Genomic DNA, 23,153 nt, shown 5'->3' with positions numbered 1-23,153 from the left:
TGCTACTGTGCACCATTTTGCCTTCTTTCCTTAGTAACACGGTCACTGCTTTGTATGTTAATACAATGAGACTGTGATCAAAAGCAGATCACCACATCACAATTCAACATAAGTTAGATAAAATACGCTCTTCATAATTCAAGAGCTCATTAAGTCTTCAGAAGCAGCCGAGAGTTTTACCTCTTGTCGGGTGGCCTTGTCAAGGATATCTTTAGATGTCCTGCTATTGAGCGTCTGAAATCCCCTGATCCCAGATGGATTCATTTAAAACTTGTCATAATGAGCCGCTTACAAGTGATTACTGGCCGCTAGCTAATGGGCTAAACGGTTAAAGGAGGGCCAGGAATGATCGCGTGTTGGATTGGACCTTCAGGACGGAGTATCATATCAGAGGGGCACTGTGCACTGGTTTTTCCTCTTCTGTTCTCCAGCATATAAAATCAGAAAGCTTTTGTGGTGTAGAAAGTTTCTAGGAGATGATCACCAATCCACGATGGACTATGGACCAGGCCAAAGGGCGCCCAAGCTCAAGCCCAAGCCCAAGAAGGCCCAACACTCAAAAACAAAAGCTACGAGCTACTTGGTGTTAAATTCTTGATTCATTTTGTCTTTATTTCTCATTCCTGTGACTTTTCTCAGAAATACTTAAATGCCTAATAAACAACTAATCTATTTAGAAACGGCACTCTTTAAAATTAAGGTCAACATTGATGGTTCCATTTAACATCCAAGGAAACTTTCAACTTCACAAAAGGTTCTTTATGTTCTTAAAATGTTATTTACATTAAAAATTGGTCCTTTTAATTTAAGAACTGCTCACTCAAAGTTTTTTGGTGGAACCCAAAATGTGACCCTGGACCAGTCATAAGGGTCAATTTTTCAAAAATGAGATTTATACTTCATCTGAAAGCTGAATAAATAAGCTTTCCATTGATGTATGGTTTGTTAGAATAGGACAATATTTGGTCGAGATACAACTATTTGAAAATCTGGAATCTGAGGGTGCAAAAAAATCAAAATATTGAGAAAATCGCCTTTAAAATTGTCCAAATGAAGTTCTTAGCAATGCATATTACCAAACAAAAATTCAGTTTTAATATATTTACAGTAGGAAATTTACAAAATATCTTCATGGAACATGATCTTTACTTAATATCCTAATGATTTTTGGCATAAAAGAAAAATCAATAATTTTGACCCATACAATGTATTTTTGGTTATTGCTACAAATATACCCCAGCGACTTAAGACTGGTTTTGTGGTCCAGGGTCACAAATTGCTCCTCTATGGCATCAATGCAAACCCCTTCTTTTGGAACCTTTATTTTTAATATTGTACTTATGATTTAAATTCTTGTTTACAAGCATTTTCACAATTGTGACATGACATCATTTTTACATAATCAATAGACTTTAGTTTCGCTACTTGCTAATGCTAGTGAGAAAGGACATTGCATTAGGGGAGGGACGTTCTTATTCTAAAGAGTGTATGATTGGACAAAAATTTGGATGCAAGATGATTCATCAATATACTGTATTTGGTCAGTTTTTACCAGAATTTGAAAAATGTATTCTAAACTTTTTAACATGTATATCTGTTAAAAGCAGGGTTATTATAGTTAACATGAACTAGAACTAAAACCATTAAAAAAAGTTGTTGAAATAATCAATTGAACATGGAAAATACAAAAATAAAAACTAATTTAATAAAAACTGTAATAGTATTCATATCACAGGTTAAAACTTAATTTTGTCAATGTTTGGGAGTACACTAACATACAGATGACCTTAAAGTCAACCGACTTGGACCAAAAGCACATGACTTTTTGGTTTAGAAGTTGCTGTTGCCAATGTCACAAAATTTGTCTTTCTTGTCCATCACTGTCAATTTGAAAAAGGCTTCCATACAAAAGGAAATAATAATTAGTCAGACAATATTTTGTTCAGTTAATGAATGTTAAGTGAGAATTGGAGATATAAAGTCACAATTATGAGAAATATAGTCAAAATGCATTGTTATATAACACAAACACATGCACATTGACATGATCAGATGATGCACTTACTTGGACCGTCCCATTCCTCTGGCTCCAGAGGGGGGTGTCTGGTCTTCTCACTGTCTGTTTCCATCTCTGTCTCTCCTATTTCTCTGTTGCCGTTTTCTTCCCCTAAAAACACAATAAATCAATCATATATTTGTGATTTATTTAATAGAAGCTGTAAACATGTTTTGTCTACACTTCATATTGACACTTGATACTTCAGTAATTTACTTTTGTTTTCGATAGATAGATAGATAGATAGATAGATAGATAGACAGATAGATTTTGTCGCACAAAGCACATTGGAGTCACACTCTGAGTACAGATGCTTCGTGGCAGTGTCTCAGCGACCCTCTAATGCTGCGGAACGGCCTTCACCATGGTCCTCAAACACACACTGGTCCATCCGGATGGGTTAATCTAAAGATCAAATTCTCTCGCCACAGTGTGTTTAAGCCAGTTAAGACATGGTTCACTTCAAAGGCAGTCAGTAAACATGGCCAAAAGGATCGCAGCTTCTTGCTTGCCTCTGCACACCCAGGCGAGAGGAGAGGGCCGCGCTGCCCTACTTACTGCACATGAGGTCATTCTGACCTATTTTCCTGCATGGAAGTTCCTGCTAGGGCTCAGCTTTTTTTATTCAATCTGTCCTCCTCACTCTCCCACTAAAAAGTGCCTCACTATTTGTATTGTCAGGACTTGAGAAGCTCCTTAGCATACTCATTGAGCATTACCATAAGGATAACAAAAGGCAGTATCAACAGTTCCTTTCCAGTGTAGCGAGTTTGGGAAGGCAACGAGATAACATTAAAGGCTCTACCTTGATCTCTGGCGAACATGTTAAGCCCTGTAACGAAACGTCTTGGAACTGTTTAATTACCACTCAGGAAATGAAGCTACAAGATGATTTGTTAATTAAGCAGTGATTAAGGATTTTCTGCCTTCTATCTAACACCGTTTGCAATGCATTTTAAACACAATCGCCCAGGCAACCTTGCAGGGAACAAGTGTCACAGCCGCTTGATGAAGTTTCTTTCAGGAACATGGAGGGAATCCGCCGGGAAAACATTGTGCCAAGCTGGTACAGTGCAACAAATAAAGAAGACTGACATGCAACAGAATATAGTTCTGATGTTTGTTTTTTTTTAAATTGCATATAATTTATTTCTTATTTAAGAAATATCTTGCCGGTATTTTTGCATTCCTCCATGTTTCTTTGTCACTCTTGCATGCATTTTGTATAAATATCCATCTTGCTTCTCAGCAGGCAGATAAATAACAGGGTCAGAAATTAACCAGGGCTCAGGGCAAAAATGCCCCAGATATTCACCTCCAACATCCCCAATTCTAAATTTATTAAATTTAGCAGACACTTTCATCCAAAGTGACTTACAAATCAGAATAATATAAGCAGAGGCAATTTATTCAAGAGAAAAAAACAATACAAGCAGTGCAACCATACTAAATGCTAAAGCAGAACAAGCTAGCTAGAAAGTGCTTTTTGGAAAAGTGAAAAGATCTGTTTTTAATTGTTGAAGATTACAGCATAAAACCGTGTGACCAGCCAGATATTTTAAAATTGTTTGGGTTCTGTAAGTTTTTTTTTTTTTGCTCACAAAGGCTAGATTTATTGGCTCAAAAAATAAATGACAAGCTTTTTGTTTTTAAATTATAATATTATATCAAAAAATTATTTACTGTGTATTTGATATTCATTTTTAATTTAGAAGTAATAGTCACAATTGTTCAGAACGAGAAAGAATGAATTAATTAATTCAACTGATGTATAGTATGACATAAATGGACATTACACTGTAGTTTTTTATATGGCTGGAAAAATACATGCACTCGTAAATATTTCTTTATTTTATTTTTATTTTTTTAAGTCCACAAGATCAGTTCCATACTTCATTGGTCACACAGTTTCATATTCGCTATCCTTTAAAAACTCCAATCATTCCTTTACATTTATTCATTTAGCAGATACTTTTATCTTTTAAAAAAAGAGAAAAGGACTATTAAAATAATTTTTTTTTAAAATACATAAATAGTATATAACTCTTTAAAACACAACTGAAACCATCTTCATTGTGAGGACTAACTAATTTAGATATTAGATTAAAATACAAGATTTAATCCAATATTTATGCGTGCTATATGTGACACAGGACCACAAAACCAGTCATAAGGGTAAATTTTTTCAATCTCTTAGCTATGCATAATCAAAAATTAAGTTTTGATATATTTACAGTAGGAAATTTACAAAATATCTTCATGGAACATGATCTTTACTAATGAATGTCCTAATGATTTTTGGCATAAAAGGAAAATCAATCATTTTGACCCATACAATGTATTTTCTGGCTATTGCTACAAATATACCCCAGCGACTTAAGACTTTTGTGGTCCAGGGTCACATATTAGAGCAGTGAGCCATTAGCTTAGCAACATGCTAATGTCTATAATCGAATTGGAATTAACTATGTGCTTGCCAAGCCTTTTGTGTGAATGACCATTGAATGAATTGCTGCTTGTGAAAAGCATTTCAAATCAGTCACTTTTGACAATCAGGGTGCTGCCTAGGAAGGTAGCTGTCTTTGTAGACAGTGGACAGTGTGGCAGCTCACTAGGGTTTCAAACAGAGTTTAAATCTGTGTCAAATGAGGTGGGACAGACATAAGGTTTACAGCCCTTCTGCTCACAGGTCTAAAAAAGAAAAAGAGAATGGCAAGAGATTGATCTGGGTGCCAAGATGTTGTTTGCATGTGTGCATTAAACCATGCATGCATATGTCAGACATTAGGATAGAGTTAGTGAGAAATCAGCCAATCAGAATGCAGCTCCTCTGTAATGGCAGTGACATGCATGTGGGTCAATAAGCTTATAGGCGATTTATACAAACAGCTCCTGCAGCAAGGTAGACACAAAGTCATATTGGCTTTTCTCTTCCTCTCAGCATTGTTCTACCAAGGAAGCCCTTGAAAATGTCAATCTGGTGAGGGTGATTTTAAGGAGATCTGAGCTTTCTAATCCCGACAAACTGAGAGAGAGTGACAGAAAGATCAAAAAGAAAAATATATAGTCTAGATTGTGAATGACCCCACACACACACAGAAGTCCACAGAAAGATTCACATATAACACAATATCTGTGCACTGTGGGAAATGCAAAAAAGCATTCAGTATGCTTAAAAAAAACTTATTCTAAATGGCTAAAAGAAAAGCTCTAACTGAAAATAACTTTTTCACGGGTCATTTCCCTGCATATAATATTTTGCACCACATATACGCTACCATGATTGTTTGTTTGTTTTTTTCGACATTTTGACATGTTACAATGGTTATGTAATATTTTTTCACCAAACTTGGAATATAGATATAGAAATCATTAAAAAAATAACATTAAATCAAATTTGCAGTGCACATTTATCTAAACAAACAAATACAAATTATTTTAGCACAATGAAACAACTTTGTAATTGTTTTGGCTGACGTCATGCATACCTCTTATTTTTCCATTTTTATGTTTTATTTCTCCTCCATTCTGGTACATAACACTCACTTTTCACAATCCAATCAATTCCCAAAGGATCTACTCAATTTGTTTTGTCATTGAACATCCTGTTTTATTCCAAGAAAACATCAGATTATGAAGTAAAATGAGTTATGGAGAGCATTTCATGCTCACTTTAAGTACCATGGTCCTGTATATATCAAAGTAGCTGATGCTATTAATGTACCATGTTACCATCACAGTGCTTTCTGTGAGGGTTTTGGGTATCCGTTTATCAAGAGCACCAAAATTATTTTCCAATAAACCTGGAAGTGTCTGTTGTTAGTAATTTACCCATATTTGTTCCCTCTGTGTGTACTGTAATAAAGCGAAAGACTTCTTTAGTGTGAGCAAAAACAGAAAAATGGCTCTAGCTATTACATGACCGAAATTGCCTCGTTGAATTGTTTTCTAATAATGGGAACTTTTGAATTATGTATCCTGTGTGTTTTGAAGATAAAGTGCTCATTTTGTTATGCTTGATGATGGGTGGCCACTTAGGAAGCCAATATTTCTCCTCCATTTAAAGCAGTGGTAATTGAGGACTTTATAAAGTGAACTGCTGTTAAATAAACAGATTTCCCTGTAAAACTAGAGACAGCTGTACAACAAATACTCAAACAAAGTCTGCAGTTTCACTTTTCCGTTCAATAATCAGCATTAGCATGCAGCTTTCAGAAGCTGGTTACAAATATATATATATATATATATATATATATATATATATATACAAATGCCAATGTCAATGTCAAATATAAATTTCTGTCCATATACAAATGCCTCTAGTACGGACAAGAAAAAAGGAAAATAACCAGACGAAATTCCACCCAGCACCCCGGTGGAGTGTGTGATTAGTGGAAGGCCTTGGCACTATCTCTTTAAAGGCCCATAAATTCCCCATCATTACAGGAACTGTCTGTGCTCTCTTCTGGCTGCTGCTGGCCTGCGTTATCTCTCCATGCGATGCCGTCTGGAGTATGTAGATCTGGCCTGGCTAGATTGTCATACTTAACAAACATTAATGAATGATTTCCTGCACAGAGTCAAATGGGGCTAAAGGGATGTGTCTTTCATCTTATCGCTGCGCAAATGAGCATTTTCCCATATTCTCCTCACTCTACCATCAGCGATGGGAGAAATGTATTGAATAGATCTTTCTGCAGCCGAAGATCCCGATTAGTGAGGAAGCAGCACATAGAAGAGCGTAATTAATTCTACTGCGCACTGTTTACTGGCTCGCGTCGCGAGGCTGCCCGGATTCAAAGGATTTGTGCATAAGTGGCACCTTGCTACAGGCTAAAATGACTCATAATTATACAAGTCTTTCTCTGCTGTGATACGATCAGACCAGAATGGAATCTCAACGCTGTCATTAAGATCAATTCATTCATATTGAACATATTTATGCTGCAGCTTTCTTGAGATCATGCGCTGTATTGTCGTTAGCAAGGCCAACATTCGCTATTGGTTTGAAGACTTCAACAATTCAGTTCACACTGTAAAAAAGAAAAAAAAAACCTGACCACTCTGTGTGACTCCAACTCAACTGCTCCCAAAAGAAACATTTACAAGAACGGAAAAACTCGGAAGCAAGGTCAAATGTAACCATTTCTGTAAAAGTACAAAAAGATATAACTCCACCATTCTCACAATTATAGCAGCGAGTGTGACAGAGGCTTGTAAATTTGAGTTTGAAACTTGTTCACAAGCACAGCACCCATAAATGTGAAATTGACCGTGAAAAGGAAGTTGTTTGGAGGGGGGCTGCTTCAATTGTCAAGGAGACAACAAGGTTGTCTCTCTGGACTATCAGGGGTGCCTTTTTTCTCTTTATTTCCCTCCATCTCGTCTTTCAAATAAGGAGGCCCATCTCAGGCCTCAGGTTTCATGTTTATTCACGTTTGTGCGCCAGACTATTCATCGGCAGGGACTTCATTTCACAGTGCGCTCTGCTGTTTCGAAACCATTTCGTATGAAGCCATTGACGGAAGCGTCTCAATCATTTCATGGTACGTGAGTGTGCAATGACGCCACTGAAGCCGAGACCCTCTCTAAACAGTTTAGGGTCGCCACAGAGAGGAAGCCCTCTGCTGTTTCAGGGTATTTGGTTCCACAGAGGCTGCTGGGAATTGGAATGAGTGATGTGCAAAGAGTCAACGCTTCAAAATGATTTACTGATCATAATGCATGATGGTTCTTGTGAACGCTTACTGTTATAAGCCACACTGTTATTTTTTTGTGTGTGGTTTTTCACAATGATGTCTTTAGAGTGTATCAGTGTAGAGATATTGGTGTTGGACATTGAACGTCTAAGCTATAGTGTGTTGAACAGTCACAGATACTGTAAGTACATATGTTCAATTACAATAAGATTAAAAATACAGAAATCTAATTATTTCTTAATGAAGTAACAGTTCTTGAATATAGCAAGGTGAACAGAATATTGTAGAAACATACAGGACATTGCAATAAGTGTAATCTGATTAATGATCAAATGACTCTTATGAGCCACTTCTTTATAGCGAATCAAATACTTAAGAATAAGAACCAATTCTTTTCCAGTTAGATTAAATGAAATAAAGACATTAACATATTTTCATGATGTAACGGCGCTCGAATGTGCAACATGCTGCTAATGCAGAAGGAACATCGTAGAAACATACAGTACAGCACAACAAGTGTAATCCAATTACTGAACAAATGACTCTTATGAGCCACTTCTTTATAGCGAATCAAATACTTATGAATAAGAACCAATTCTTATACAGTTTGATTTTTAAAAAAACTAAAATTAATGTATTTTCATTATGAATTGGTTCTTCAATGGGCAATACGCTGCTAATGCAGAGGGAACATACAGGACAGAGCAACAAGTGTAATCCGATTACTGAACAATTGACTCTTATTAGCCAATTCTTTTAAGTGAATCAAGTACTTGTGAATAAGTGGTTCTTGTCAGGTTCAATAAAAAAAAAAATACCGAAATCAAAATATTTTCATTACATGCCCGTTCTTGCCGTAAAAACATATAGTGCGACCAGTGTTGTCCAATTTCCAAGCAAATTATTCTTATTAACAGATTTTTAGTTTATTTCTCAAAAGAATCATCAATGGAACCTTTAAGGAAGCTTAAATGTTAGGAATAGTACCTTATGATTCCCATCCCTATTCGTATGGGCTGAATGTCTGGATCTTTAGCCCATATGACTAGGCATGGGAATCGTAAGGCATTTACCAATTCGGATTTCTCTTAACAATTCTGGTTAATTCCATTTCAAACCATGAGCTGCAAGGAGCAACAGATTCAGACTAAAGCAAATGGGTGAGACTTTGTTGACGTGCATCCGCCTGACCTCTGTGAATTTAAGCTTCTTTGCTACTTCACCGTCGTCCGATCAAAGTTAATAAGGACTTGGTGAGTTAATGAAGACGGGCGATTCCTCGTTTTTTTCAGACAGCTTTTTAATACCTATTATAGGATGAAACATTTAATGGAGGTTTTAGGTTCTCCTGACAAGCTAGTTGTCGGCAAATGCCGACAAAGATACACGACCACTGAACTACGAGCCAGCCGTGGAGCAACCGCCTGCCAGCGAGGAACTTCACACAGGAGACCTTATTCTCCAGAACAGATAAAGGCCCAGGGATGAGTGACTGCTTTTTAAAGCTCCGACGTTTGATTCCGCTCTGGCTAATTACAGCCCGCCATCTCATTTGAGAGGGTTTACTTAATCAAGAGAACCCTCTCTGCCGTCCTATAGCTGAGGAATAACACACATAAACCATTTAATGCCACCAGGATTGCGTTTGACTTCAATTCATAGCACTTCTGCATAAGTGGAGTGAATTTAAGCCACTCAGACGCTGGGCTAAATGCGCTTTAAAGAGATCTAATTGAGCAGAGGATCAGGGGGAAATGAATACACCTGATGAGCTTGTACTGTGCGTTAACGGGAAGAGAATGGGAACTTGTCCGAAGAATTCGAGGACACGGAAGACTTAGAGCCGAATTGCAGCTGATAGGGAGCTTGAGAAATCTGACGCAAACCCCTCGCATATGACGACGGGAAGATTACTAAAGCATCTCAGAAGTAAACGAGTTGAAAGTTTGGACCACTGGTGGTCTTAGTTTTAGCAAAGCCATCAAAAAGTTCAAAGGAATCTTTAAAGAGGAGATTTGCTAAAACTTGAGACAAAAGAGGCCATCGAATGGCTTTGATACAAGTACATACTCAAAAACTGCCCTGATCCAAGCCTTACAAAATAGTATTGTGTTGCTGCAATATTTCCCATAGGACTGATAGTATTTCCATAGTACTCCAAAATACTTAAAAGAATACCATGTCCAAAACACATTAAAAATACAAAAATGTACTATATGCAGAAATTAAAACATAATTATTAAAGATAAAAATAGTAAATATATAGTAAATAAACAAATAAAACGAAACAAAAACGTAAAAATAAATATTATCATGTTAATAAAAAAATGGTAACAAAGTTGTAATTTGTAAGTTGTACGTATTGTAATTTAAGGGCTCATTTGATTACTTATATTGAATCTTTAGATTCACCAAAGCAGTTCTTTCATAAATCCCATGAGTTTAATGAAAACACATTTACAGGTGCATCTCAATAAATTAGAATGTCGTGGAAAAGTTCATTTATTTCAGTAATTCAACTCAAATTGTGAAACTCGTGTATTAAATAAATTCAATGCACACAGACTGAAGTAGTTTAAGTCTTTGGTTCTTTTAATTGTGATGATTTTGGCTCACATTTAACAAAAACCAGACCTGAACCCCATAGAGAATCTATGGGGTATTGTCAAGAGGAAAATGAGAAACAAGAGACCAAAAAATGCAGATGAGCTGAAGGCCACTGTCAAAGAAACCTGGGCTTCCATACCACCTCAGCAGTGCCACAAACTGATCCCCTCCATGCCACGCCGAATTGAGGCGGTAATTAAAGCAAAAGGAGCCCCTACCATGTATTGAGTACATGTACAGTAAATGGACATACTTTCCAGAAGGCCAACAATTCATTAAAAATGTTTTTTTTTATTGGTCTTATGGAGTATTCTAATTTGTTGAGATAGTGAGTTGGTGGGTTTTTGTTAAATGTGAGCCAAAATCATCACAATTAAAAGAACCAAAGACTTAAACTACTTCAGTCTGTGTGCATTGAATTTATTTAATACACAAGTTTCACAATTTGAGTTGAATTACTGAAATAAATGAACTTTTCCACGACATTCTAATTTATTGAGATGCACCTGTATATAGACATCTACTATACACGATGTCTGCATTTTTCCTAATTCATTTCTAAAGAGAAGAAACGACCTTGGGATCTTTTAGTAATAGTAATTGAATGTAGCATCTCAATACTGTATTTTATCCCTTGAGAATCTGAATTAAAGCTCCACAAACAAAACAAAGTAAAACTGTATTCATCAGCAGGCCTTCTCCAAGCACATTCAATCAAGCAGCGGGAAACAAAAGCACATATGAAGATTTTCATTTGACCCCGAAACCAAATATTACCAAACTGCCATTAGTTCTAAGGTTCACGCATGTCACGCCTGTTATACCTTTATGGGTAGAACAAAAGGAAAATCATTAAAACAGAGCCCACCTTGTGTAAGACATAAAAAGATTCTACTCCTCAAAGACAAACCTTGTATGAAATCCCTCTGGGCAATGTGGGTTTTAAAAGAAACGTGATTTAAAAACATTTCTGTTTGAGGCAGAGGGACATTCAAAGCACAAACTCAGTCGGATTCCTCTCAATGAACAGTAAAGCAAGAATTGAGAATCCCTAGAAGGGTCTCTTGAGGGGTGGATGACATTGCATGTGTTCTGGGGGTCCAGACATCCTCATAACTTTGAACTAAAACACTGCAAATTAGTCATGTGTGACCAATACATAAAAGGAATAGAAAGATCACAAAAAAGGCACAAACTGACTGAACTGGCACAAGACAAACATCAGGCCAAAAACACCCGGCAAACGCAGATGCTAATGCTTAACCAACACATTGTAAGTGTGCTGTACTCTTGTACATACTTAAATGCATGTGCTATTAAACCAAATGCTAACATGTATATCAACATGTCAATATCAACATGTCAATATCAACATGTCAACGCTTTAGGTTATCCTAATTGTTCTGCAAGATTCTTTTCAAACTGTTGATACACCGACAGAAATTGACCTGAAAAATAAAACTGACTTTAAAAGAACTGAACTATGAAGCCCTGGCACATTTCAGAGAGTGTGTACATTATTTACAAAAGTTTGGTGTCAGCAAGATTTTAATGTTTTTCAAAGAAGTCTCTGATGCTCACCAAGGCTACATTTATTTGATCAAAACCGCAGTAAAAACAGTAATATTGTGAAATATGATTACAATTTAAAATGAATGTTTTCTTTTTTTAATATATTTTAAAATGTATTTGATTCCTGTGATGCAAAAATGAATTTTCAGCATCATTACTCGAGACTGCTGATTTGCTGCTCAAGAAACATTTCTTCTTATTATGCTAAACATAGTCGTGCTTATTAATATTTTTGTGGAAACTGTGATATATTTTTCAGGATTCTTTCATGAATAGAAAGTTCAGAACAGCATTTGTTTACATTTTTATCTTTTGTAACATTATAAATGTCTTTAATGTCACTTCTGATTAACTGAATGCATCTTTGCTGAATAAAAGTATAACTTTCTTTCTTACTGACCTCAAAAATACTGACCTCAGACTTTTGAATAGTAGTGTGTGTCTGAATTCTGTCATAATTTAAGCACCATAAAAAGAGTGTCCCCTCCACTGCAGCTTTAAAGTCTCAAGACGCATTATATCATGTTTAACATCAATACTGACCATGAGACAGACATGAACCAATGAGTATGACTTTAGAAGAATTGAAATATAGCACATAAGTCATATAGACAACTTTTATGGTGCCTTCTATTCATTTTCAAAACTTGCCAGCTTCTGTACCAATCCACATTTGCATGAAGAAGACCAGCATTAACATTCTGCTAAACATCTCATTATTTGTATGTATAAATTCATACAGGTTTGGAACAACATAAAGGTGAGTAAACAATGACAGAATGTTTATTTTTGGGTGAACTGTGCCTTTATCTTTAAGTGATAAAAGCTCAAGTATGTTTTGCTCCCCATGGTAAATCCTGCCTGGAATATGACTTAAGGTTAGCCAGCGCACTGGTTGCCATTTCCCTAGATCAAACTCCAGTTTTCAGGTACATAGTGAGAATCGGATATCGAAGGGAGCCTATCCAAACCTGGATGCAGAGGTTGCTGGAGTTTTTCCCACGCTTCTACGAGCCCGGCCAAAACAGTGTGTGTTCATGCTTTGGTTTAAAACTGCCATCAAACCGGTGATCAGAGACACCTCCGAGTCAGACTTCAGCTGGGAATCAATTAGCAAAACTTAATTTCTTCGAATGCTAAGCTACTATTCGTTTCACAAGGATATGCACTGCAATGAATATCTAAACACTTCCTTGGTTTGTAGATCTTCTACATGAGAGGTCGCTCTATACATGGAAGTAGAAGCGTCAGGAATATCTGACCTTTGCTGCAGAAGTACTCCATGTCCTCACAGGTGAGGTTGTCTGGTTCAAAGTCAGCAGGAAAGTTTTCCTCCACTGAAAACTCCTCTTTAGCAGTAAGTTCATTCGCGTCTGATATACACTCCTCCTCTTCCTCCTCCAGACCTCCATCTAGTGGACCTACACACAGAACACAGCACAATCAAATAGTTTGTCGTAAGTGAGACGCTGCCAAGCAGGAACACTTACAATTGTACAGCACATGTATCAGGAACATGTGAAAGACACTCCAAAATTACGCTACCTTCTAAAATACACTGCATTTCTGGGTGAAAACTGTTTCTACATCCATTTTTAGTCAACCTCATTTTGGCCACATTTTGATACAGAATAGCATGTATGCTTTGTGGAAAAGACAATCCCATAATGCAATGCAGTGAAAAAAATCCATCCAAGATGGCGGTCAAAGGAAAAGAAATATCAGTAAGATATGATTCAGCACTTGTATTACTGATAATATTACTGATACAGATCATTTAGTTAAGTAAAAACACACTATATGTCCCAATATTTGTATGCTATGTACTTTTATTCTTATTACATAATTGCATTGTTCACTTAGCAACACGCTAACATCAAAAGCCATTGAAGTCAATCGTGCTCTTTCCATAAGCACTATTTCTATATTGTCCAAATCCAAGTCACTTTTGAGGTTCTACTTCAGTTAGGATGCTTGCTACTGTAGATTTTGAAACAAAGCCACTCAATGTCGCTATACAAAACTGCATTTGCACTAATTTTGCAATATCAAACAATGCCTATGCTCAAAATGAAATGCTACAACACAAACTAGTTTTCCAGAAAGCAGTTTGTGTACAGACTAAATTTCATATTTGCATACTGTATCCCACAATGCAATGCACTCAACTTGACCTGTTATTTCCGAAACGAAAAGCAATATATTTTGTTGGACTCATTATTTGATCAGACCACCAAAAGTCAAGATTTTTTTTTTTTTTTTTTTTTTTTACACAAAACTGGAATGAAAGGAATGAATAATTATTTCCTAGATGACAACTGGCCGGCATTCTCTGAAATGCACATGCAAAAATGTAGCTGTATTGCTGCATACTGAATACTTTTTCCTATAATAATTTTGTGAAAAAGTAGGCAGCATACAGTATATGCTGCACAGTATGCTGTACACTAGTATTCATAACATAATCTCTCCTCAGGAAAGTGTTTCCTGTGGCCCACTTGACTGAATATCCTCATGACCGCTGCTGCACGTGTGGAGCGCTGCCGCTTCTCAAATTCAGCTTTTCATTCGCAGGAATAAATTACATTTTAAAATCTTTTAAAACAAAAACAGTTATTTTGAATTGCAAGAATATTTTCACAATTTTACTTTTTTTTTTTCAAATAAATGCAGCATTGGTGAGCATATGAGGTTTCTTTCAAAAATATATAAAAAAAAATAGCAGTGTATCTCTCAGTATTATATAGCACATACTACTTTTATTATCAATCATACTTAGGGTTAGAAAATTTTAAAAAATACATTATAATATTAATACCTAGCAATGCCCTACAAACCACCTGGAACAGCATAGCAACTGCATATGCTAACATGCGTACAACCACTCAGAACACTTTGCAACCATCCAAAATGCCAAAAAATTCAGGAAATGTAAAAAATTTTGCTTACTTACTTTTAGTTTCTATATCAAACCATTATAAGCACAACTAACCTTTTGCATGCATGTCAAAATTCCTATATATTCTCAAGTTAGGGAAGTTGACATCCTAAGTACACCACTTAACGTGTCATTTTGTTCGTTTGTAACAGTCGAGGTGCTCACTTTAATAAAGCAATAAATTCCGTGAAGAGCCCTTTCTTCCTGCACAGAGCAGCGTCGAGCACTGTGCGAGAAAAGTTCCTCTCGCACGACCTACTGACTTTTAACACCGGCGTCAGCAGGAGCGGAGGACAGAAAATGCCTTTATTAATTTGTCCGCCTTATCACAGGATACAATGTTGATTTTCCATTTACATTTCATGCCTCCAGGTAATACACCGGTGCAATCTTAAAGGAGACATTTTTCCGAATGATTAATTTTTTTCTCTGCTCTGTGCAATGTTATTTCTTTAAATCTAAATGATTTCTTGACTTTAGCCTGTAGCTGAACCTTTTTTTTTGTGGGGGGGTATTTGCATATTATGATTTTGCTACAATCAAGGGCATTGGTTGAATTCCTTGCACCTAAAATTGTATGGGGGGGGAGGTCAGACTGCCACATTTGAAAAAGATTTTCTCTCCCTAAAAATTAAAAATAAATATTTAATTAATATTCAATGCATTTAGCACCAATACTTTGTTGTATACACTTCCTTTCAAAAGTTTGGGGTCAGTAAGATACTTTTACTTTACTTTAAGTAAGGTTGCATTAAATTGATCAAACGTTACAGTAAATACATTTATAAAGTAACAAAAGATTTCTTATTCAAACTTTTCGAACTTTCTATTCAAATAATTGTGAAAAATGCCATTTAGAGAAATAAATTAAATTTTGAAATATATTCCAAACGGCCGTCTCTGTTCATTAAGACTGCTAAATGACTCCTTTATAGTGCGCTACATCTGCAGGACTCATGCTACATGAAAAGAATTAGCGCACAGATCTCTAATAGACACGGTGTGAAGCACTGGAGAGCCGGCGTTTAAATTAGGCTACAGTTTTATGATCTAATCGCGTTTCACCGGCTCACGGAGGGAAGCGGCACCTCGCGTTCGCTCAATACATCTCAATATGCTAAAAGCAGATGGGCAGAGAGATATCAGCCGCTCTGAACTGCTGAGGCCTGTCACTTCTCTCTGAGAGGATGAGGAGCGGCTGGGAGACGGGTTTCTGAAAACAACAAAAGCTGAGGGGAAGGTGTCCTGAAAAACCATCAACCACAGCTTTAAATGTCTTTAAATGACTCTAGAAATACAAAAAAGGTGATGGTACACTGTAAAAATGATATACTACCCTTCAAAAGTTTGTGGTCGGTAAGATTTTTTAAATGTTTTTGAAAGAAGTCTCTTAAGCTCGCCATGGCTGCATTTATTTGATCAAAAATACAGTAAAAACCATAATATTGTGAAATATTATTAGAATTTAAAATATCTGTTTTCTATTTGAATATATTTTCAAATGTAATTTGCAAAGCTGGATTTTCAGCATTTTTACTCCAGTCTTTAGTGTCACGTGATCCTTCAGAAATCATTCCAATATGCTGATTTGGTGCTGAATAATGATGCTGAAAACAGTTGTGATGCTTTATATTTTTGTTAAAACTGTGATAAATTTTTTTCTTTGATGAACAGAAAATTCAAAAGAACAAAATTTATTTGAAATAGAAATCTTTGCATTATAAATGTCTTTACTGTCACTTTTAATCAATTTAATGCATCCGTGCTGAATAAAAGTATTAATTTCTTTATTTCAGTTCAGTACTAATTAACTTCACATTGTAACGGTAATTGGTTATAAATCAAATTCAGATAGAATATTTAACAAAAGTAAATTAATTTGCACTCTTTCTATGAGGCAAGTTAATTACAATTAAATCACAACAAATATGAAATAATCTATTTTTTTTACACAGCTCCACATATTTGTATTTGTACATTTGTCATTCAAATGAATTACCAGACCTACACTTACAGATTACTATTTTTAATGCATTAATGAGAAAAATTATGATTCATCACTAATGAGTGACATTAAATTAAAACACTGATATCTCAACTTAGTATTTTTACATGGTATGAGAGACTAGAATTGTATGCTGGTATCTATCCAAACCTTGAGGTAATATCTTAATGTCCTGGTTTCATCACAAATATCAAAAAATTTGATTTACTATGTGTGAATCAAGGATGCATCCGTTTAAATTATGTTACATCAGGATGCATCAGTTTAAGTTATGTTTAAGGGTCAGATCTATGAGAAATAGCTCCTAAAGCTATTAAAACTCATTTTTCTTCTAGTTAAATCAAAAGATAATCCCAGGATACTGGATGATTACCATATTCACAAGAAAGACATTTAACAGATTCATGAAATGTGTCCCAATCCAGTGGATCCTTGCATCAGAGTCATGTTTTAAAAGGCTACTTCACCGCCCTGCTTCGATTACCAAAGTTCAAGCCCTTTGCACATGTTTGGCTTATTATACTGCATTCATTGCATGAAGAGACCTGAAATAATTTCAGAGACAGCAAACGATAAGAATAATGACTTTCTAAACGACTAGGCCCGCACTCCTAGCTCATTTTCTGATAGTGCTGTAGCCCGCTATATTTAGTTGTGTACTGTTTAAAAGTCTGTCACAATCAATCTCCTGACGGCTGAACGCTGGCTGCGGTTTGCAGATGCTCGGAGGGGCCAAACGCGCCGGACGCCGCACTCTGACACCATCAGAGAATCGCTTGAACCCAAGAGAGAAAATCAATGAGACCAGATATATTACGAGATAGAGAGACTCTCGTTAGATGAAGAATCTGAGAAAATGAACGTCATGTGAAAACCGCAGGCTTTGTGATCCTTTTTACACAAAACGCTTTTTGATGGTCTGTTGACGAACTGCAGCTTTTCAGTTAGCAGTGGAAAATTGATCTGTGTTGTTAAGCTAACAGAAATTTGTCTCTGTGTGACAGAACTGTTGGATATATGCATAAAAGGACAAATACTACAGTGAATTAAATGTACTGCATTGGCAAAACATTTGAAAAATTACTGATAACAAAAGCAACATATTCAGTGCATGTTGCGAGCTTGAAAAGCACAAGCAAACCCAAACATGAAAATTCTGTCATCATTTATTCACCGTCATCTCATCATATCAATTCAAGGTTCTTCAAATATAGTGAATGAGTCTTATGGACTACATTTATGGTCCTTTTTTGAGCTTTTTGTAATTTTTTAAGCTTGAAAGACCCTGGTCACTATTCATGTTCACTGTATGAAAAAGAACATCTGCTTTGTTTTTTCCATGGAAGAAATACAATCACATGGGTTTCAAACAATATGAGGGTGAGTAAACTATTAAAAGAATTTTCATTTTTGGGTGAACTGAAAGACAGGATTTCCCAAACTGGGGTTTGTAAGGGAACTACATAGGGTTTGTGAGTTAATACATAATAAAAAGCTAATAACTAATTAAATCATAAAAACAGAAAAAAAAAACTACCAAAAAACATTTGTATGTTTATCTGTACTGCATTTCATGTAACCATTCACCGACATCAGAGTGCCTAGAACATGCAAATGTTTTGTTAAATTATTGAAATATTAACCGTGTAAAGCCTGACATATGAAATAATAGAAAAAATAAAAAAGGAACAGTTTATTGAATCTTTAGTCAAAATATAAAAAAAAAAGTCTGCATATTTTTGTTGAGTATCATATTTGATAAATCAGGCTTTATGAGAATATGTAGCTTAAGGAGGAAAAATAAATATCAGGCCACTCGATATCTTACATATCTAAAACATATAACGCAAAACAATACAATGATGATTGAGAGAAATAAAGAAATAAACATTTCTCAAAGGCCTGATGAATCATATATGATATATGGCATTTTTACATTTTGTGTTATTATATATGGATAGTCAAATAAACCTAAGTTACTTTAGTCCAGTAAGCATTCATCTTGAATTCTTATTAATAATATAAAAGTTATTCTTAAATTTACTTTATCGTAATCAGTGAAGATTAAAAAAAAAGACACCTATATGTTGCAATTTTTACAGTTATACTAAAAGGCCAATCAGATGACAGAAGGCATGTAGCAGATTGTATACAACAGTTTCTCAGCAAAGTTGTGATCATGTTGATAATTTAGAGGTCTTAGGAGTAAATATTTTAGGTCCGAGGCATTCGGCTGACAAAAAAAAAGTTTGGGAATCCCTGCTTTCAGACGTCATAATAAAACTCCACAACTCAAGCTGCAGCAGTGAATACTAATATAGCACAGTGCTACCTCGCATTCACAAGATCCTCTGTTTGCCCAGTGGCCCCTGCAAGATATGATCAGCCCAGAGATGCAAAGATACGTCCGCTCGCTGTCTCTAAAAAAGACACGTGCTGGAAATATGCGCAAGGGAATCTGAGAATCAAAAAGTCATTCATAACGTGTCACCGCACTTCAAATCTTAACTCTGGCTAACCCTGAAAAGCCTTAACAAGTAAGAGCAGAAAAAATGAAATTATTTTGAAATTGAATTCTAAACTTCAAAACAAACAGGTTGGTGTTGGGGATTGGCTGGCGGTGTTGCCGGTGTTTGGAGGTGGGCTGGGACTCGTCTGGGGCCTCTGATGGTGATAGCACACTTTATCAGCGGGAGCCACAGTGTGGAGTCCCATCACAGTCTGGGTCTTCTCTATGGCTCCTAATTAGGGTAGAGGTAATTGAATCGCATAGAACAAAGCAGCAGATCTCTACAAGCATGGAAATCATTCTGCTCGCACCTACAGCAGCCGTTTTTTCATCTGGCTGTGCCATTGAAATTTGGAACCGAGCTTGGCCCGAGGATAAAACACACAGCAAGCACCTGAGACCCAACATGAATACATAATGCCATGTAAAGGCCTATAGGGATGCCCAGACCGGCCCAAACCCTGCCAGACTTGGATGGAAACCTGCCTTTTGTGGGCCAAAGAAAGGTTCTGGTGTGGTGTTGGGACATTCGGGTTTGAAAGTACACGCACACACACACACGTCGCAGCACAACTCTTCTGAAGCTGCTAAATTGTTCGGTTACCCTCATTAGAATCACACATGTAGGATTTGCGTCATATTTTTGATTGAACTACTGAAAAGTAGGGGTGGGAATCTTTAGGCACTTCACAATTCGATTCGCCATCTTAAAAACAGGGGTGTGAATCTTCACTGATTTCACGATCCACTTCAATTACGATTATCATGTCAATGATTCGATTCAAATTAATATCACGATGCGTCACATTCTCAATTTTCAATATTACTGCACATGCCTACATTTTCATATACATTTTATATAAAATATATTTTGTGCAAATTTTACTTAATTTCTTTACATTTAATTATATAAGCAGGCTACTTTTTAAAATAATTACTTATTTTAAAAATAAGTGTTCTTTAAGTAGGCTATCCGAAAGTTTACAGACAATCATACTTATGGGTTTTTCTTTTTTCCTCAGCATTATTGCTGTTCGATTCACACTAATGCACATTTCTATTTCGATATATCAGTTGTTTTGTCCTGTTCTGAAAACATAACTGACTGTGTTTACATCAATTTCATATAAAACGTGTCTAACGGCGCATATTCTGTGCAATGAAGCCCGCCACGATTGTCTCTAGCGCACACACGTGCCATATGCGGGGAAAACCATGCTCAGAATAGATTCTGAAATGTTCAGAATCGATTCAGAATCGTTGAAGAGAGAATCGCGATGCATCGGAGAATCGTTTTTTTCTCCTACCCCAACTGAAAAGCATGCCGGTAGAACATCTTTACCAAAACACATAGAGCGTATACTAAATACTGGAATTAAATATAACATATTCATTAAAGAGCAACCAGCAATAAATCTCAGCAATAAAAAAAAAAATCTGGGTGTGTTTATATTTAAAATTAAACTCAAAGAATCAGGGTTCACAAATCTTTTGACCACTGAATTTCCATCAATTTTACAATCGCATAAAATTATATTGATGTTTTTTTTTTATGGAAATTGCACTCAGTAAGATAATATTTCTGAGAATAACTGCTGAGAATAATTGTTTTTATGATATATAAAATACATAATATTCATATTTTTAAAAAGTCATATTTTTAAAATGTTTAACATTTTTGGATTTTATAATTTATAAAAACATTTTAGAAATTAATACAATCTAAAAAATCCAGGCCTGAAATCAATTTTTCTTTCAGAATTTACATGCCCATGGGAACCTTTTCCTTGAGTTAAAATTATTTTTATACATACAATTATTATATAGTGTTTTTCAAAGCTAAACATCTGAATATATTCATAGATAATGATGGCAAAACATCTGGTTATATCTTACTTAGGTCATGTTTTCTGGGATGCATGTTTAATGTGTTTAAACTCATAAATCCAAGATTAAAAGATTCAATTACTAGGCTATAGCAGCTAACGTCCATTAAGATCAGATCAGAACAGAGTGTTTCATAATCACTGTGAAAAATCACACATGTACATGCTAGCAAACAGCAAAATGGCTCTGAGCTGTTGAGTTTGCAGAGTTGTGTGTGCATATGAAAGTGAGACATCCTGTGTTCAGCATCTAGTAGACTGGAATTGGAGTGGCATAAAAACAGGACTGGCATTTGACAAGGCCATTAAAATGCTGGAGGAGTTTCTGAGCGAGCTGATGGGCTTCAACAGATGCCAGAATCTCAGAGCCTCTACTTCTCTCTCTCACTCTCTCTCTTTGCACCCAACTGGCAGTGCCACACGCCTATTAAAGGCTGAGGGTCGTCCTCCAAATGTTCAACACCAATCACAGAGACCCTGCTCTCTGAAGCTCAGGTGTGAGTTCTCATTAGCTCATGTGCTCTGTCCCAATTTGAACTGGGCCGTCTTTCAGAAACACTCTGTCCGATTGCTCCACATCAACTGTACTGAGCTCCAGAGAGAGACATTTACAAGTGAACTGCCTTCCGTAGTGGATTTCTGAGCCTGAGGTGAGGTCACACTACACTTTAATCATGCTAAATAATAAATAAGGGTGAACAGAATGTTGCACTTTTGGCCTTCTGTTTTCAAGATAAAATACATTATTAAAAAAAATAATAACAGCAGATTAAAAATGTTGTCAGCATGAAATCAAAACTGACACGTTTTACTTATTAAAGGAACATTTCTGGCCTTATTGCAAACAATTTATCAGTACACAATATTCTAAGTAAAAGAAATGTTTGTCTTCATAATCTTTAGTCGAAACCTAAAAACTTTGTTCAAATATGAATAGGCATGGGACGATGACCGGTTTCAAGGTATACCGCGGTTTGGAAAAGTCACGGTTTCAAAACCACTAACATTTTTCGTTATACCGTTCCTGCGGTATGCGCAGTTTTTTTACGTGTCGTCAAATACAGAAAGTGCAGGACTCCCTCAGTTGTGTGCAGCGAAGAGCGTAACGAGTCACACGACCCCTCCTCCTCGGTTGGTGCGAGCGGTCAGAGTCACCTGTGTGTAGGATGGCCGATGGATGTGAATCCCTGGAACTTTTTCCCCTGTCGAAAAAGACGAAGTCTGTCGTATGGGAATTTTTCGGGTAACGTAGACTATGTTCCATACAAAATGATGTTCTGTACAGATGACGTTTTAAGGGGCGGTCACACTAGACTTTGAACGTGCAAAATTTTTTCGGAGAGCGGGGAATAGCAGTCTAAAGTGCGTACTGTACTTTTCTGCGATTTAGTACAATAATTAAATTTAGCTGGTATCACGTCTATACTTTTAAGCCTCCTGCCATTGTTTACATCAGTTCAAAATCACGCATTTAAAAAATAACAAACAAACTTTGTCACTGTTTGAGTGACCGTGTGTGTGTGTGTGTGTGTGAGACACTCGCGCTCTCTCTTTCCTTATGTGTGTACGTGCACACATCCTCGTATGGATGTGAATCCCTGGAACTTTTTCCCCTGTCGAAAAAGACGAAGTCTGTCGTATGGGAATTTTTCGGGTAACGTAGACTATGTTCCATACAAAATGATGTTCTGTACAGATGACGTTTTAAGGGGCGGTCACACTAGACTTTGAACGTGCAAAATTTTTTCGGCCGCTGCTGCGAATATGGGCAGGAGCAGGATATGACAATAATAATAATACACTTGTGTATAATTATTATATTGTACTCTCTCTCTCTCGCTCTCTCTCTCTCTCTCTCTCTATATATATATATATATATAC

At 36.2% G+C, this 23,153-nt stretch overlaps 1 protein-coding gene across 1 annotated transcript in view; it reads right to left on the bottom strand.

Moving 5' to 3' along the window:
• Positions 1–1,830: 1,830 nt before the first annotated feature.
• Positions 1,831–23,153, bottom strand: part of LOC107741485 (zinc finger protein ZFPM2-like) — a 58,590-nt gene continuing 37,267 nt past the window's right edge. Inside the window, exons 2-4 of the mRNA XM_016554221.1 lie at positions 13,197–13,355; positions 2,066–2,167; positions 1,831–1,880 (exon numbers count right to left, since the gene is read on the bottom strand). Coding sequence (XP_016409707.1) covers positions 1,831–1,880; positions 2,066–2,167; positions 13,197–13,355 — 311 coding nt within the window. The remainder of the gene's footprint in view (positions 1,881–2,065; positions 2,168–13,196; positions 13,356–23,153) is intronic.

The sequence above is a fragment of the Sinocyclocheilus rhinocerous genome, unplaced genomic scaffold (assembly GCF_001515625.1).
Source record: "Sinocyclocheilus rhinocerous isolate Xijiao unplaced genomic scaffold, SAMN03320098_v1.1 scaffold3513, whole genome shotgun sequence".
Lineage (NCBI taxonomy): Eukaryota > Metazoa > Chordata > Actinopteri > Cypriniformes > Cyprinidae > Sinocyclocheilus > Sinocyclocheilus rhinocerous.
This window is presented reverse-complemented; position numbering and strand designations above follow the sequence as displayed.